General features: G+C 35.5%; 1 protein-coding gene across 5 annotated transcripts in view; it reads right to left on the bottom strand.

Annotated features, from left to right (window-relative positions):
• Window positions 1–18,751, bottom strand: part of LOC125659267 (regulator of G-protein signaling 12-like) — a 73,764-nt gene that overhangs the window by 4,490 nt on the left and 50,523 nt on the right. For all 5 annotated transcript variants that reach the window (XM_048890883.2, XM_048890881.2, XM_048890880.2 and 2 more), the window contains 8 exons: window positions 14,895–15,002; window positions 5,845–6,033; window positions 4,990–5,223; window positions 4,425–4,650; window positions 3,800–3,999; window positions 3,244–3,429; window positions 1,169–1,366; window positions 564–660 (listed from right to left, as the gene is read on the bottom strand). In XM_048890883.2, coding sequence (XP_048746840.2) covers window positions 564–660; window positions 1,169–1,366; window positions 3,244–3,429; window positions 3,800–3,999; window positions 4,425–4,650; window positions 4,990–5,223; window positions 5,845–6,033; window positions 14,895–15,002 — 1,438 coding nt within the window. The remainder of the gene's footprint in view (window positions 1–563; window positions 661–1,168; window positions 1,367–3,243; window positions 3,430–3,799; window positions 4,000–4,424; window positions 4,651–4,989; window positions 5,224–5,844; window positions 6,034–14,894; window positions 15,003–18,751) is intronic.

The raw sequence follows: 18,751 nt of genomic DNA, 5'->3' as shown, positions 1-18,751 counted from the left end.
ATTCCTCTCCAATTAGCGTGCTTCCTGCTATATATACACAGAGTACCAGGATATGCTGTCACAACAAACCAGACATCATGAATTTATCCCCCTTAATCAACAATTAATTAGCACATTTCAAATTCCCTCATCGATTTACAAGCATGAACAAATTATATCTGGTTTACTGTGAAAAGGTGACTGAAAGGTTTTAATACATCATGCAGGTTATAAAACTCCCTTCACCAGCTGCCTAAAGGCTGCACCCCACATCTTCAAGTCTGTGCCACTTAATGCCCAAAATGTTCTAGGAGTTGTCTCCCTTTTATCATTAAACTTTCTAACATGAAAAAATTAATGACTTTTAATTTCGAATTAAAGCTATGGTAAATGAAAATGAATCAATGGGTGAAGTGAAATCTGAGTATGAAGACAAATGGTTTATGATACTTGTTGTTAGTATGAGAAGTGGAGGGGGTAATTTGATATATTTACATTCAACAATGACTGCATGAACAAATGAACTATGCTATGCACGACATGACAAACTGATGCATGATAAATAAACATGCCTCCCTATTTACCTTGAGATCCCGAGTTTTCGACAGTGGCGATCACAACTCGCTGGTTGTCAATAGTGGACACTTGTTCATCAATGTCGACATATCCTGTCTGTCCCGACTACAAAAGCAACAAAAATTCACTCAGTAAAAATCAGAAAGATCTTCAAAAGATGAGTTTTGGATTCCAGATATAATAAAGGGTGAGATCCAAGTTCAATGTCTGATGAAAAACTAAATTCATAGAGTTTTCAACAAGACCTCCAACCCCCTTTAAAACTGAAGATGAACTAAAATTAACAAGTAAAAACATACAACTATAAATAATACTCTGTATATCATTTCTACTGTTTATTCACAAATGAAAATGTACATTAAAATTATGAAATGTTCATTGAAATGTAATATTATTATGTGGTTTTTAACAGTCACTTGTCTTTTTTCTTTTTCCACTAAAGTGTAACTGATGTCGGATGACAGAAATTTACGTGAATTTTTACCACTCTTCCTCCCCCAAAGTATTTGAATTTAAATTTTTATCCGACATCGATCTTTTGATCTTGCCCCTTGTAGCCATTAAGTTATGTTTTCTGCGTTCTCTTCACCAGTTGTCTGCCCTTTGAACCTACCAGTTGTACAGTAATGCTGTCCAGCTTAAAGCCATATTTGTTCAGGATTGGTTTGAACACATCACGCACTGTGCGATTCGGCTTGGCTTTCACTCCTATCGATTTTCTGTGGGGAAGGTCCATCCGAAACAAAACACGCCTCTCAATCATAACCTCTTTTGACCCCAGTGAAGAAATGTCTTCCCCCAAATCCAGAGGCTGAAATTCAATCAGTAAAATTCTATTGTTTATACATATATATAGCAGTGAGGATTTCTTTTTGCTTAACAGAAATTTTTTTTACATTCATTTATGTATGTAATAAACCTTTTTCCATCTGTTAATGAAGGCAATGAAATATGAATATTAGGAATTGACATCTAGTTCATCTGTTTTACAGGGAATTCAACATATTAAGGAAATATATGAATAATGGAAGCATGAGGAAATTTTCAACTTTGTTGATGATTCAAAGTACCCTATGATACAAATAAAGTGAACATTTTTATTCCCGAAATATTTGTTGTTAATTGCATTACATAGAAGTACTCCTACTAGCAAGAACCTTGGTTAATGTCTCTAAACTCTTTACACACCTCAGACCCCTACACCTGAGAAAACACTTTTTAGCGAGCTCAATCCAACAGAATTTTGGTTGGAAGGATTTCTAGGGAAATTAAACACAATCTATTGGTACCTAAATCTTTCATTACCAACTGAATTCTAATATACTTTGTAAATATCAATACACAAAATTTGTATATGATTTCATGGTAAAAAGAAAAAAAAACAATTTTCCAAAAAATGAAAATATTGTTTATCATTTCACAAAACAGCCCTCTTTAAAATCAAAATCAGAAATTTTTCAAATTTGTCACGTGTATATATCTTTATCATCGCTACTTTCCTGAAAGATGTGATTTGGGTTCGATGAAGTTGGAAAAGACGAAACATGGATTAGTGAGCCTAATATGGTAGTGGAATAAGTTGAAAGTTTCATTAAGCAAGCCGGGGAGTGAACTCAGTGGCAAGAATATTTACAATGGATGCTAGAAGTTATGCAGAAATGAAAATAAATTAATGAAATGAAATAAGATGAAAATAAAATGTAGTGAATTTTTTTTTCTCTTTTTAAAATATACATATACATGTGTTGCCCTAGCTGCAATAATGTAGCCCTCTCTGATTTTTTTTTTTTTTTTTTTTTTTTTTTTTTTTTTTTTTTTTTTTAGGGAGAGGGCTACAACTCCTTAGGATCTCCGTAATGGTGCAAATGCGGGAGTGATTCACTCCCGCAACATTTGCGCTCATTCTAAACATTTCCTGACTTTCTTTACGTAAATAAAATGATATTCTATGTTTCTTAGTCAATATATAAATTTACAACCTGCAACTTTAGATTTGTGAGGCTCTATTCTACCGTTTTCAACAATTTCGATAAATTCCAATTTCTCGATTCATATTTGTGCGCCATGTTTGATGTACTGAAGTTTCAACTTCCGGTTGTCAAGTCATTTGCATATGCCATATAAGGTAGTATTTACATCAATGGACAAGTATGGAGGCGAAAGCTATTTCGTCGGTATTGAAAAGGTTTGAATTTAATATCAAGTTAAAAACCGAACAGCAGAGTGTAAATTCTTTCTGCAACAATATGATTTTCCCTTCTTTGTCGAAGTGGCTCGAGTAACTACATTTTCGCGCTGATTGTCAATGATTAGGCTTTTCATTAGATCCACCTACGAGATCTCGCGATAACAAGCATGGCGGAGCAGACGAAGAATTTTGCATGCTGTACATTATATTTAATGAAAAACACCTTTATTAGACATGCCCGAGCACAAAGTTGGTACTCCTTTTGGTGTAAACAACATTTGGGAGTAATACACAGAGTTTATTATCGGTTATTCATAAAATTATTTTGCACCATTACGGAGATCCTATGGAATTGTAGCCCTATCCCGAAAACGTCAGAATAAAAAAAAATTGGATAGGGCTACATTATTGCAGCTAGTGTTGCCCCTAAGCCTCTCACAGGTGGGACTATACATGTGGCAATCCAGAGCAAAAATTTCAAACACGCACCATGTTCCTACCTTATCTGAGCCCAGCAGGAACACATCAACAGCTGCGATGGAAAGACCCCTTTTCTCACACAAACGACCGAGCACTGTGCGGACGTTCTGTCCAGGCTTTGTACACACCACGGTGGTGGATCCGTCGGGGAGGATCACGCGACAAAACTTCAAATTCTTTTCCTCGGTTCCATCCTTGTCTTTGGTCTGTGAGACAAAAAAAATCAATACTATTTCACTTTTATCAGTATCAATATGAGTGAAAAATTCTCGATGGGATGCAAAACAATCAATTAACTCTGAAGTTTTGAAAAAAACAAACTTGGAGGATTTAAATCAATCAATCTGTATTTTTTTTTTCAATTCTGGTATATGTATGCAAGTGCTTGAGTGTGTGTGCATGTGTGTGCGTGGCCAGGTGTGTAGAGGACACATTTGAGTCATTTTAAAAAAACTCTAAAAGCATAAAGATAAACAATTCCTTAACATTTTTTTTATCCCCATCAGTTGTTCTTTCCTAAGTCAAGGACAAAACAATCAATATCTGCCAGACTTAGCTCCACGCTAGGTTACTGACCTCCTTCGTATTTGCCTGGACTTCTTTCCTCATCGTACTGAGGTCGATTCCGGGGCCAGACGCAGGCTTACGTTGTGACGTCATGTTGTTGTTTACTTCCTTGGTTATCGAGGAGGATGACACTGACATCTTCTCTTTCTCTTTGCTTTGCTTCTTCAGATCCGTTTCCGATGTTGCCTTTAAACTCTGCTTACTGTTTTCTAGGATAAAAATAAATTCAATAAGAGGAGGTGTAATATTTAAAACAAATCTTCAACACATACCGGTAAGCATGTGAATGAATAATCTAATCAGAGAAACAGTAAAAGCTTTTTCATATCAGTGTTAAGTAATTCTCCAGAATTTACAGTGTTGCTATATCTGAACACTGAAAGAGCTTGCTCAGGGTGTCTGATCCACAATTTTGTGGACCAGTACGAGTGTGGGCTACACATTTTTGTGGACCAGTAAACAGTATGGGTGTCTATCCACATTTTTGTGGAACAGTATGGGTGTCTATCCACATTTTTGTGGAACAGTATGGGTGTCTATCCACATTTTTGTGGAACAGTATGGGTGTCTATCCATATTTTTGTGGAACAGTATGGGTGTCTATCCACATTTTTGTGGACCAGTGTAAACTTACTCTTGCTCCATGGTAAGGGCAGCAGTGATCTCCGCCTCTTCTCTTTGTCTTTGTCGTCTGCTTCTTTGGATTTCTTCTTGTCTTTCTTTCCTTTCCCTGCGTGCTCCTCACCCTCAACCTTCGGCAGCTGTAGAGGTTTCCCCTCCATTTCTCTCATCAGATAGACCTTGTACATCTCAGACTTTATAAACCTAGGGTAGCTGTCCTGCTTCATCAGCTTAAAAATCTGGGTGAGTAAAACAGTGTACATCTGAGACTACTTAAATAGCAATTGCTTTATTCCTTTAATGCTTCCTTAAGTTTATAAATACATGCAGAAAGAAAGGGAACAATTTCTCTCTTTCTCACTTCCCTGATTGAAATGTCTGATTACGCAAAACTAGCCCATTATTGATTCCAATATAACAGCTTCCTGGTCACAGTAAGCAGATGTGACAGAACTGTCACTTTTGTTTTATTAGTTCTGCTGAGTTCCGGATACAACAGGAGTTCCCTTCATTTGTCTCGATCTCATTTCAGATACCTAAAAAACTCTTTTACAGTATAGACTGAACTGTATCGTTACCTCTTGCTGTGGCCGATCAAATGTACCACTGCTGGGATTGTCGAGCTGTTTTTCCACTTGCTGCCGAGCACTTTGCTCAATATTAATTGGATCTGTGGCTTTTACAGACACATGCTTTGAGAAAATTTCTTTGGCTTTGACTTTGCGTTTGTCAGCTTCTACGACCTTTTTGTACTGCTCCACAGCTTTCCAGAAAATGATGTTTTCCTGGCTGAATTCTTTTTTCAAAAATTCCTACAAAATTTAATGTCAACAATGAGAATTTAAGAAATATCAAACAGATATCTAGCTTTGTATTAAACTGGAATAAATCCTGTTTACTGTGTTTACCCGGACATTTAACACATTAAAATGGCTGATGACAACATCTGAGAGGTTATGTGGTGGTAATAAAACCTTATTTTGGAATAATAAATGTAAAATATAAAGAAAGACAGTTGCAATATTTAGCTAAATATAATTATTCAATCATTAAATCTCATTGTCAGTCATCGACAACGTTTGGAATTGATGATTGACTTAAAATCGATCATGACAACAGTATATATACAAACACTTTCACTTTTTTCCCCTTCACAACAAGATATTTTGTTAATTCACATTCAATATATGAATAACTTTATAAGCTTATGCAATGAAACATTTAAATTCCTTTTTAAGAGAAGTCAAGATATAGAGCATACCAGCGAAATCACTTTGAAATAGTTAATCTACTGGTTTACAAAAATAAGGTGATGTACTAAATCTTTTCTTCGCATTATGATAAAAGCTGTTACATGAACATCATTTATCATAAGTACATTTAGGATATCAAAGAAAATATTCAATTTGTCCCTAAATAGTAAAGAATCTTACGGTAAAAACAATTAATCCTGCTCCGTCTTTAAGAAGTTTTTCAAAATTGACTGCCCAACCCGCAACCCTGCCGATTTCTTCCTCTTTAAGATCTTCATCATCATCACTATTGTGAGAATTAATGTTGTTGACACTGCCAGCTGAAGATATTCGCTGGGCCTGGTGATCATGTTCCAAGGCGATGAGAGACTGAAATTAGGAAAAATGAAAAATACTAATTCCGTAGTGCAACAAGAGGTGAAAATGTTCTTGCATAACTATAGTTCAGGCCAAAATAAAATAGATGTGTTTCAGGTTTCCCAACTCTCTTTTTTGCTGGAAACCCTACAGATTTCATTGACAATATATATGAATAAAATAAAAATCTACAATTTTCGAACTGGGATTTGTTTTCTCTTTTCTCAATCAAGTTTCTCTGATTTACATTTTGACTACTATTGATCTTCAAAATGTTTGAAAGGTAATTGAAATGAATATATAGACATGTATTCAAAATGTATCAAAAACTAAGATTTCAAATAAAATGTTTCCATAAAATAAAATGTTTTATCTACATACCCTACTTAATTTGGGGGGGGGGGGGGGGGGGGGAAGTGAAATAGGAAACACACATATATTCTATTTTGGCCTCACAACTTTCGTACATACTGGAATATTTTACCTATCTGTAAGGTAGAGAGATGAGATGGACAACCTTTCTGTGTCGCAGACAACAACCTGATCAACTACATTCAGCAAAATAACTCACCATCACATTCCTATTTAGAACATCCTCCTCACTATCACCAAAAACATCCTCACTCACATCAAATTGATTCTCAGATCTGAACTCCAAGACATGCATTTTCTTCTCTTTCAAAATGCACACAGGATGAAATTAATAACTTCCAATCAATATAGAAGCCTATATTCAACTCAAAATATCAAGAGGGTCTACGTGTTCAATCAGAAAACACTTTCTACATCCTTCCACAAACCAATGCATTTTAGCTATATAACCAAGTGGAAAATTATTTTTTAATTGCAAGATTGACAGATGTATCACCAAGTTTACACAAACATAATATAATTGATCAACACTACTATTAAACTGACTGATCAGCTGATCCCCCTACAGGGGAAATTGACAGTCCTGTCCTCTAGAACTGTTACATGTGCTATACACCTTTCTTTCCTAGTCCTAATCTTTGATTATCAGCCTGTAGGCAGTTCTTTGAAAACACCAATCCTAGCTCCTAGATAGTACCTGTTAACATGATTTAAGATTCTCTGTCACCTAGTTCATCATCTGATTAAAAAACAAAGGTTTTTATTACAGAATTAAAAAAAAAATCAAAGTGGATAGTCTGAACAACTGGAGTGGAACAATGCCCGGTAGCTATTGTTGTCTCATTGTTTTACAACTGAATGAGTGACATATTAAATTTGGAGTTTAACATGTATACGTTACAATGATATATAGAGCATTGATGCTAACCTACATGTATACATTTACAAAACCAAAGCTAAATTATCTACATACTTTATTTTGGAACTGCATGGTGTTCTGGCTTTTATTACATCAAAAATAAAGAGCACCAATATTCATATCAAAAGTTGATCTACTTAAAGTTGAAACATTACAGAACCGACAGCTAGGTCTATGTAACGTCAAACTTATGTTTTAAAAAAAAAACACTGCACTGTAATGGTCAAGTTTGGATCCCTCCACAACATTAGATGAATCCTGAGCTTACCCATCTCCTCTGGTACCTCCCACTGGGTGAAAACATGACCCCCACAGACAAGTCATCCTGCCCGAGAGTAAAAGTCTCTGATTTGCCCAAAAACATCACGAGCTAAGACTGGCAGTCCTTCACAATCCTCATTAAACAGAGCCTGTCATTGTCTCCAGCCACTACATCACCCAGAGTTCCAAAGAACCTCAGAATTCCTACGTAGGTTATCAACTGTAGCTCTCTCCGTCTCGACTTTCATGTCCTTCCTTCTTTCAATTTGTACTTCCTGTCAGCTGAGACTAGCAGTAGGAGAATGAAGATTTATTCGAGACACCAGGTGAAGTGGGACCTGATATCTTCACAACACCGTGACTACAACGTCCTTGTTTTTGGACTGTTGATTTAGGACACGTATCAAAGTATCAGCTGTGCAAGTTTTAAATGTAATGGCAATTAAAATACTGCACTGCCGATCTATTCCATCTTTGATCAGAAATTAAATAAAAATGAGCCCTTAAAGTTTCTGAAGTGTCTCTTAATGACGCACAGATTATTTCAAAACATCATAAAATGTGCAGACATGCAAATAAAATTATTCAAACCAAAAAAAAAAAAAAGACTTTAGGTAACCTTGTATAATACAATTACATCTGATAATGAAATACAACATTTTCATTGCTTGCAAGAACTCTTTTTCCATTTTTTAAAAGAAATCTTCATATATCTTTTTTTTTAAATTCGACTAGAGATGAGACAATTTGCTAAAATGAGCCATATGTATATTAGTGTTAAATCTAAAGCAAACTAGCATGGCGCTGCGCAATGCCCTTTTTGGCTGGCACCATGCCCTTTTTAATTGTGCCATGCCCTTTTCTCTCTTTAAAATTTTTAAAAATATTTGTTAATATAAACAAATTGTTCTTTACTTCACAAGGTTGATTGAAAAGTTTAAAATCAAGGCAGCAGGTATTAACTTTTAAAGAGGCAAAATGATTATTCTATTACTATCATAGTATGATACAATGAAAGCGCCTCGAAATTGTCTTAATGCTGCAACGAAAAGTGCCCTTTTGAACATATGATATATGTGTGCCCTCTTTAGATCCTAGATTTAACACTATATATCCTCTTGTAACAATTTAAATGATTCACTTACTGTGCTCAGTTTTCCAACAACTAAAGATTTATTAAGTCTCTTTGAAAGTTTTCTAATGCTGAATGGTTTGTCCACATTCTCACTGTTTCTTTTCTTGACACTTTGATGTAATCTCTCGTATTTCTGCCGTTTTTCAACACAGGGTCTTTTGATAGTAATATCTAAATACATCTCGGCTATAATACTTATAATTCATAAGTATATATACATATATGTCTAGAGACGGTTAACAACGAATACAAGGCTTCAACAGTTTCATCTATCCTTATATTAATGGGAAAACATAAAAGTGTTCAATTACAATGTCACATGAAGATTTCTTTTATAACAAATTGATTGGTGTTGAGATGGAAATCAGATTGTATGTACTTATTTCACATGTAATCCTGTGTTTTCACACCCTAATTGCATTCCCAGTGAAGCATAATATGTTTGTAACTTCAACCAATCAGATCAAGCTTTGTCCACTAAACTGTGATTGACCAATCAGTGACTAGGGACTAAAGGTGATGGATTCTGAGTATTTACTGTTGACATGATCAGTCCTGGCTCCCTGCAGTCAAACATTTCTGACACCATTATGTTTGAATAACTTACTTCACCTAATCTGAATGGAAAACAAAATATTGAACAGATTTCAAGCCTGGACTTCTATGACTAACCAAGTTAAATTAATTACTTTCTCAGGAGCATGTGCTAATTGATGGGGGAGGTGTTAATTTCCCCCACATGTTACACAAATAAAGCCAGGTATTAGAAGAGATTTAAACTGTATCTTACATCCTGTGTTTTATCATATTTGTTTGACTAACTGATTTTAGCTTAGCTTTAGCTAACAGTATTTCATTTCATCTGCATTAATCCAATACAGCACTTCCCTCTAAATCTCTACAAGATTAATTTGCTTAATTAAGTAGCAACAAACAGCATTTAAAATGCAAAATTGATAAAAGCAAGCTTCATCAACTCATTGGTGGTGATAAATTTACCTTCACTCACAAAAGAGCAAATTTTGACTCTGTGAAGCTAGATAACCAATAAAAGCCATTCAATAAACTGACAGGGGAATTTTACAGTTCCCAAACTAGGACATAATTCATATGTGGTTGGGTCTTACTCATGTGCACGTATGTTAACATCAAAAACACATTTAAATATTATTCAAATGTAAAAAGGAAAACATTTTAAGGTGCTCTTGGATGCACAGAAATCTTCAACTCGGTTTTTAACACTGTTATAGAAATATTATCGAGATCTATAATCTAACCAAGGACATTTTAATGTAAATTTTTTCAATAAAATCACGTACCTTGGTAACAAAATCACTGATTGATAAATTAATTTCTAAAATATATCACAAAATATTCAGAAAATCAATTAAGTACATATGGAGGCAGGAAACTTTATTATCTGTCATTATTCATTACTTCCTTCTAATTCCATGAAACTCACAGTAATCCCACTTTTGTCATCGAATAGCGTTCTAAACAATAGTGTATAACCTATTTCTTTGAAATGAGCTTGTTTCCATAAATCCCAGACAATTTCAAAAGGAAACAATACCATTTAGTCATATTACTTACACAAGTGTATACAAATCTATTGTACTCACTTTCATATCAGTTCTAATTGGTAAATTGTATATTACTCCATTTACATTCATAAAACTAGAGCACAGTCAAAAGTGAACGATTCTTTTGTTTCTATAAGCTGTATACCTGAAGAGACTGCAGGTTAATTGACATTGAGATAAGCTCCATGATGGTACTGAGTGAAGGCTGTTCAAAATTTATCAACTCGTCCTGGGCCTTGACTTCAAAAGTTGAAATTTCACTTCAAAACACAGAATATCTACTCCAGAAGTCAATGGGACACAATATGCTTTTCTGCAAACACACTTTACACAAGTCAACATCAATTGGACTCCATTTGAGTCTACCGTAGAACTCATCTGACCAAAAAAGTCTGTTTGATACATCAGTTTCACAATTTTGCATCTATACGACAAACTCTCATTTATGTAACGCATATGTTAATAACTTGAACTAGAATATTTTCTCTTCCAAGTCATGAAAAATTCAGATTACACAAAAGAATTTTTTTTTGTGTGTATTTCTTCAGTTCTCTGATAATGCAGAACATCATTATATTAACAATACACATAATACAAGTTCTCTGCAGTAAGTGGTTGAGTAAAACGGGGCCTTCTCAGAGTAGGAACTCCAAGCATTTCTCAACTTCATTATCCTGCACCTGCAGAGCTATTGAGACTAACCCCTGAAAATCTTTTATACCCAGTAGTTCATATTTCTGGACAAAACAAAATTCTCTAGTAAATATGATCAAGGTAGCAGAACATATCTAGATTTTTTTGTAAACTTAAGTACAGAAAAAAAATTACTGGCTGCAGATTTCATCTTAGCAAAGTGTTGTAAGCATCCTCTAAATATATTTCAAAATGACAAAAAATACTTTGAACATACAATTTTGCAAACATAAATTTCAGAATACTTTCCAAATGTATGACAAAAAGAACTTTTCTTTAATTGCGCATAAGTCTACTGCAAGGGGGGGCGGGGGGCGCACCACAAAAATCAAAATTAAAGTATTGATAATTACACACATGTACAATTCATGCAATGTAGCAAATACTCAAGAGAGAAAAAAATACCACCAGATCCAAACAAAACACCTGTATAACATTAGATATTAAATAAATCCCTAGGGATACAAATGAAAAAGAAATTATTCAATTTGGCTTTTCCTTTGAAATCTTTCAAGAAAGGAGTTAATGGAACTTTAAAACTACATCACTTTTATAACTTGATGGTCTGTAAAGAGCATTTTCTTTTCAATTTTTTTCTTCGACACAAAAATGGCACTTCATCAACAATTAAAATACACCTGATGAAAAAAAAAGCATTTGTCAACTTGTAAATTATAGAGCTTAACTTCAGGAATCTGAAACCTCTTCATAAAAATCTTTTTTCTTAACTGAACATTTAAAAATCCTTGAGGTTCTTATCTATAGAAGTCCTTTGAGAGTCACGCACATTCTTTATTTGAACAATATTTTCCATGGCCATATCATGAAAAGTTAATACTGTTTTTAAATGAACATAGATTGATTTGAAAAAAGGGTAATGAATATTTGGTCCAATTTTATTAAAACTAAATCGACGTATGACAAATGGAAAGAGAGCTTTAGTTTGTGACTGACCACAAAACTGGGTTAATATATATATAATCTTGTACCCCTACACCGGTTCTAACCCTTTCTGTCTGCACACTTGTACACTTAGCATATAAAAGTGTTCCACGTACTAATCCTCTTACAGCATTCTAAACCTCCACACCAAAATAAAGCAACGATTTGGTTATAACAGACGGAATTAACAAAATAAAGCAATGATTTGGTTATAACAGACGGAATTAACTAAATAAAGCAATGATTTGGTTATAACAGACGGAATTAACAATTTTTATCGGAGATTTTAGCTAATATGATAATTAACATGTAAGTGGCTGACACAAAACAGTGCAGCATAAAAGAAGATCTGCTAAGAGGAATATTCAAGACCGATAAAACCTACAAATTTATGTACGATATATACACTTTCTGAAGACAACGTCACAGCACTTTTATATTATATAGTTGATCTGTAGAACTCATACCATGCACACAGGAAATGTTGACCTAGTGCTAAGCTTTATTTACTTTTTGTTATCAATAGCAGTTAATCTCAATGTTTTGATTTCTGTCATTTCTATGAATACTTCTTTATTTTCAGATATGAGCCATGTAACCTTTCATTGTAACAGTTTTCCATTCTTTTTCTTTTTAAATCCATAAATATTGAAGCATTAAGAAAATACTACCTTTCCCTAAATTCAACAAAGGTCAAAAAGGACTGTAGTATCAAACCTACTGTTAACTTGGATTCCAAAAGTTAACAGTTTCCCCGAGGTCTGTAACTTAAAATGCTGCACCTGTGAAAATTTGACTTGTCTGCATGTATTTAGTAATCCATACTTTTAAATTGATATCGCTATCTCTACAGTGAACATCAAATGCATACTACAACTTATTCCATGTCCTCAAAATGGCAGGGGTCCTGAGCCCACAGATGACAACCAAAGGACGAATGCACATACCAAGACATACTCACCAAAATAAATTTGGAACATATTTTTCTGTAAACTGGTAGCACTGCAGGGACCATGCCACCGCGAGAGCAGATTATATCGAATAAATCCAACATCACTCCGTAAATATGGGGACCAGAACCTTACATGAGATTCATACTAATGAAAACTTTTGTTTTAATCACTATATATAGCGAGCGTCACACTGAACCACACTCTGGCTAAGTATTTCCCACACTAAAACAATGACCACAAACAATATACAAACCATGAGAAATCGCAAGAATGCAACAAACCTTTAGCGTACTTCTTCTAGCGGATTTTCTCACACCATCCTCACATGAAAAAGTCATTCATCTTAAAAAACTCTCAAAGTTTTCATCAACCTTTTCTCCTTATGGATCTCAATCACAGGAGAGATCTCACACACACTACTACCACCAGCTTAATGACAATTAAACCTAACTACCTTAGTATATATCACATGTACAATAATCTCTCTATACATACACATATTTACATATAATCTTAGTTTTGATACTATAATTTCCCATGTATGCGATGTCAAAAATCATTTTAGAAAACAAGACACTAATGCCATATCAACCTTGTACAGTTTGACCTACTAATCCAAAAACCTGCTTTTCTTTCAGCATTACCTACTTTCTTGTACTAACATTTGAGTGTACATAGATGTGGTTACTACTACAGGACTCTTAATGCATCTTGATTAGTATAGGGGGACTTCTGACTGCCTCTCAGCAGTGTCAGGGGGACTTCTGACTGCCTCTCAGTATAGTGAATGGGTAGGGGGACTTCTGACTGCCTCTCAGGATAGTGTTAGGGGGACTTCTGACTGCCTCTCAGGATAGTGAATGGGTAGGGGGACTTCTGACTGCCTCTCAGGATAGTGAATGGGTAGGGGGACTTCTGACTGCCTCTCAGGATAGTGAATGGGTAGGGGGACTTCTGACTGCCTCTCAGGATAGTGAATGGGTAGGGGGACTTCTGACTGCCTCTCAGGATAGTGAATGGGTAGGGGGACTTCTGACTGCCTCTCAGGATAGTGAATGGGTAAGAGGACTTCTGACTGCCTCTCAGGATAGTGAATGGGTAAGAGGACTTCTGACTTCCTCTCAGGATAGTGAATGGGTAAGAGGACTTCTGACTGCCTCTCAGTATAGTGAATGGGTAGGGGAACTTCTGACTGCCTTTCAGCATAGTGAATGGGTAAGAGGACTTCTGACTGCCTCTCAGTATAGTGAATGGGTAGGGGGACTTCTGACTGCCTTTCAGCATAGTGAATGGGTAAGAGGACTTCTGAATGCCTCTCAGGATAGTGAATGGGTAGGGGGACTTCTAACTGCCTCTCAGGATAGTGAATGGGTAGGGGGACTTCTGACTGTCTCTCAGGATAGTGAATGGGTAGGGGGACTTCTGACTGCCTCTCAGGATAGTGAATGGGTAAGAGGACTTCTGACTGCCTCTCAGGATAGTGAATGGGTAAGAGGACTTCTGACTTCCTCTCAGGATAGTGAATGGGTAAGAGGACTTCTGACTGCCTCTCAGTATAGTGAATGGGTAGGGGAACTTCTGACTGCCTTTCAGGATAGTGAATGGGTAAGAGGACTTCTGACTGCCTCTCAGTATAGTGAATGGGTAGGGGGACTTCTGACTGCCTTTCAGCATAGTGAATGGGTAAGAGGACTTCTGAATGCCTCTCAGGATAGTGAATGGGTAGGGGGACTTCTAACTGCCTCTCAGGATAGTGAATGGGTAGGGGGACTTCTGACTGTCTCTCAGGATAGTGAATGGGTAGGGGGACTTCTGACTGCCTCTCAGGATAGTGAATGGGTAGGGGGACTTCTGACTGTCTCTCAGGATAGTGAATGGGTAGGGGGACTTCTGACTGTCTCTCAGGATAGTGAATGGGTAGGGGGACTTCTGACTGTCTCTCAGGATAGTGAATGGGTAGGGGGACTTCTGACTGCCTCTCAGGATAGTGAATGCCTGTTTTATTGATTTCTTACCTCATGTGAATGGCTAAGTGGAGCCTGCAGTCTCGAGGCCCTTCGATGTCGGACAGAATTTGGCTTCAACCATTTGTCCCCGTCATCAGAAGTTCTGTCTTTGTCTCTCTGAAATACAAAATTAAGGTTACCATAACACCATCAACAACTTTATAAAAAAAATTCTGATCACCGAATTAAACAATTCACACTATAAAAGTAAACAATTCAGAGGGTGATGCGGTCAAGTGTGCAAGGTGGCAATAGCACTCCTGATTGAAGAGCCAATATTCTGAGGGTATTCAAACCTTCAATTGAAATAGTAAATCACTTAGTCTGTTTAAGGCAGTACAAGTTTAGACCTCAAACATCACCAAAATTTGCAATAAATAATTCAATATACGCACAGTAGTGAAATAATAAAATACCAACGTATTAAGTGAAAACCTCTACTACTTAAAATACAAACCCATTTAAATTTAATAAATAGAGTCATTTCAGAGAAGCAATCATGATATTGTATTCCTGCTCCATAGATCTGCTGTATTCACATAGAGGTCACTCTAATGACAGACTTACCCTAAAGAAGTCAGTGAAATCTCTATAGGAGAATGTTAAAGCTAGTTTGCGCATATCCTTATTTCGCTTTGGACGAAAGCTGAGATTATCCGGAGTTAATGCTCTTAAATACACATTGTTTTTCCCCAATTCCATGATCGTGTGGCGAGATGGATGCGGCAATTTAATAGAATACTGGCTGATCCTGTCAGTAAAATCTATTTTATCGATACCTCTTAATGATATTCACTGCTCACTGACAAATATATCAAAATTCATCTTGTATCCTTTGAAATGACTTTGACATATATGTACATTGTACAAAGTCTAAGTCTTTAGGTCAACAGGTAAATTTATTGTTCATGGAAATCCCACCATTTTTTTTCACGAATGCAGAAATTGTTTATCAAATCAAATTAGCCAGATTCGGCCTTTTATGGGTTATTTGTCAACTCCTGATGCCACTGCCGTCATACAAATTATCACAAAATGATGAAAAGAATCTTGTTTCTTCTTCCTTCTGAAGAACAGCACAAATATCTCTTGAAATTCATCGCAGGAAGCATTCCATTATTCTTTACTCAAGCTCAATTTCATACACGATATTTAGAACACTGTGGTAATCTAATAAACCTTCAAAAACATTGCTCTCCTAGAAATATTGACTTTTGATGAAACTTGGATGATTGCGCTGTAAGAGACGGCGTATCTCGCATTCAGAATGACATCTCACAATATATACCAGTATTGACTACGATTGGGGCTGAATACGAGGTGTGGATCCCTCCAATAAATGACAAGCATTGAGCGATTGTCTGAACAAACAGAATCCGCTAATCCACCAGACAAATGTTACTCACACAGAATTGGCGTGACATGCGACATTTTCAATTCTTGCACGACTACGTTTAATTATCAGCTGTTATTCATCTGTGTTATTCAAGCTTTGAATATTTTCTTGTTTAGCAAAAGAGACAAAACATCATACAACACAAAAACTGCAATAAATATTCGGCATAAATTGCAGTTACAGAATACTTTATAAATCTTTTTTTGAAGCGATTGGGGATAATACAGACTTTGCTTTTCTTATGGCACACAACCTAATTTTCTGCATTATGAACAAGTACCATTTAACAGCCATATATAGAACTTCATCACCAAGAAATGGACGTTTGCCTGTAGCGGGGAAATCGGAGGACCAGTAGTGGTACACCAGATCAATAGAGCTGTGTGAAGATCTATCCCTGAATCCACATTAAGTCGCACTCAACAAGGAACTTCCATCACCGAGAGAGAAAACACATATCCACAGAATGAATATTCAACTCCCAGCCCTTCTCTTTCATAAAGCCATCTCAAAAACCACACCACAAATCAAACTGAGCTTCAGATGTTTTCTTAAAACTCCCAAATCCCAAATGATCTCCATGTTATCCTGTCACAATGCTGATTAAATCCAGAGATGTTTGTTGGGGGAAACTAAAGTCTAAAATAGGGTAGCCATGTTTCCTCAGGTAAATATGTTTAGGGCAATCAAGAATTCACAAAAAACAGATATCCTCAAACAGTCGTGATGTTTAAAGGGACATCAGATCAGGACCTGTGGAGACAGTTCTCTGATTTAGAGTTATATATCCTTCCAACCAACAGAGCTGTGTCTGATACACATTCTTAACACAGATAAATGCCTTCTGTGTGTCCATTTAAACACATATATATAAATATATATTCTTCAAAAATGTACACACTGGAACTTAGCCATAGGCTAAATATTTTTCAAGACAAGTTCTAAAGAGTCAATATTTTGTATTTATAATTACTAGGGTAAATTGTAGTTATGGCCTCTCTATGGATGTTTTCAAAATATTGCAGTAAATGACGCAATCTTCAGGAGTGCTTATCCCAAAAGGATCAATCCACTAAACATTTAAATCCCTCATTTTTCACCAACACTTCTCTTTCTATCTCAATCTCTTATTCTTAATTTTTCTTTCCATTTGTAGAGTACCTGCAGGTACTTTAAAATAATTACTCTTGGGCAAAAAAGAAGAAGTGGTTGTGCTCAGGGTTAAAGCTAAAAATTACATAATGGTGGAGAGGATTTTCATCTTACTTACTGGTAGATAAATAATATAACTTTTCTCATTTTCATAACCCTGTATATAATTGATTTTTTAACATGAACATGATAACACATTTCTGACTCAGATCACACATTGTCTATATCTATAAAATATATATATAAATATTAAGTAAATCTATGCATGCACAAAGTTAAGCTTAGCGCTTGAAGGATATTCAAAGAAAGTAATATTTGAGCTGAACCTGAATAATCTTTAACAGTTTTTTAAAAAATAAAAAATAAATGACAGCTGGTACAAAATAAAATAGAATTATTTTGAAATTTTTCTTTTTACAATATTTGAATGAAAAACTTTCTATATAAGAGTGAATGAAGGTGGAGGCATTTGTAATTTTTCAAAAAGTAATACATCCGGGGCCCCTGCAATACGGGTCTCGCTTTAGAGAGTGAAAGTATTATATAATATAAGGTCATTAAGAAAATTTTGTTCAAGAACTGATAGAATTGTGTGAACACTTTCGGATGTAGCTGCTTTTAGGGTCACAATATCAATTAAAAGATCCCAAGTTTTCCTAAGGAATACACACGGGTGGGGTGGAGTGGGGGGGTTGGGGGGTCACAGCATCTTTTCAAAGATTCACACAGAAATTTATATCATGAGGAATATGCTTTTTATTTTAGGAATTCATGTATTTGAGAGGCAGTTCATGGCTTGTATTATAAGTGACAGTATGCCAGTATTCATATTAATCCTGATATCGGTATAAATTTAAAACCATGTCTGATAATTAGATTTAAGATAACTTCTTTAAATGTGTCCCATACAGAGACCTTGCATCTGATTAAAATATTTTTTCTATTGTCCGCTTTGAGGTAATGTCAATGATTTTTATCAGGTCCTGTACTTGAATAATCATGATCATTTGTATTCATGCATGGTTTATAAATTTAAAGATTTCAAGGAGATAAAATGATATCTTGTAACCTGATCTTTTAAAGAAAGTTCTGTGTGTGTGTGTGTGTGCACACACGTGTGTCTGCACTGTGTGTATGCACATGTCTGTGTTGTGTGTGTGGATGCGTGTGTGTATTTTTTAACCTTTGATTTCACGGACCATTCCTATTGGGAGAAACTATGATATTTGGTTGACATCAGGAAAAGACTTTTAATTCCTAAAATATTTCAAAAAGCAAAACTAATTGATTTTATCTACCAATGTAAGCATGCAAACTC

The sequence above is a fragment of the Ostrea edulis genome, chromosome 9 (genome assembly GCF_947568905.1).
Source record: "Ostrea edulis chromosome 9, xbOstEdul1.1, whole genome shotgun sequence".
In the NCBI taxonomy this organism is placed as follows: Eukaryota; Metazoa; Mollusca; class Bivalvia; order Ostreida; family Ostreidae; genus Ostrea; species Ostrea edulis.
Note: the sequence above shows the minus strand (reverse complement) of the source record. Positions and strands in the feature narration are given on the sequence as shown.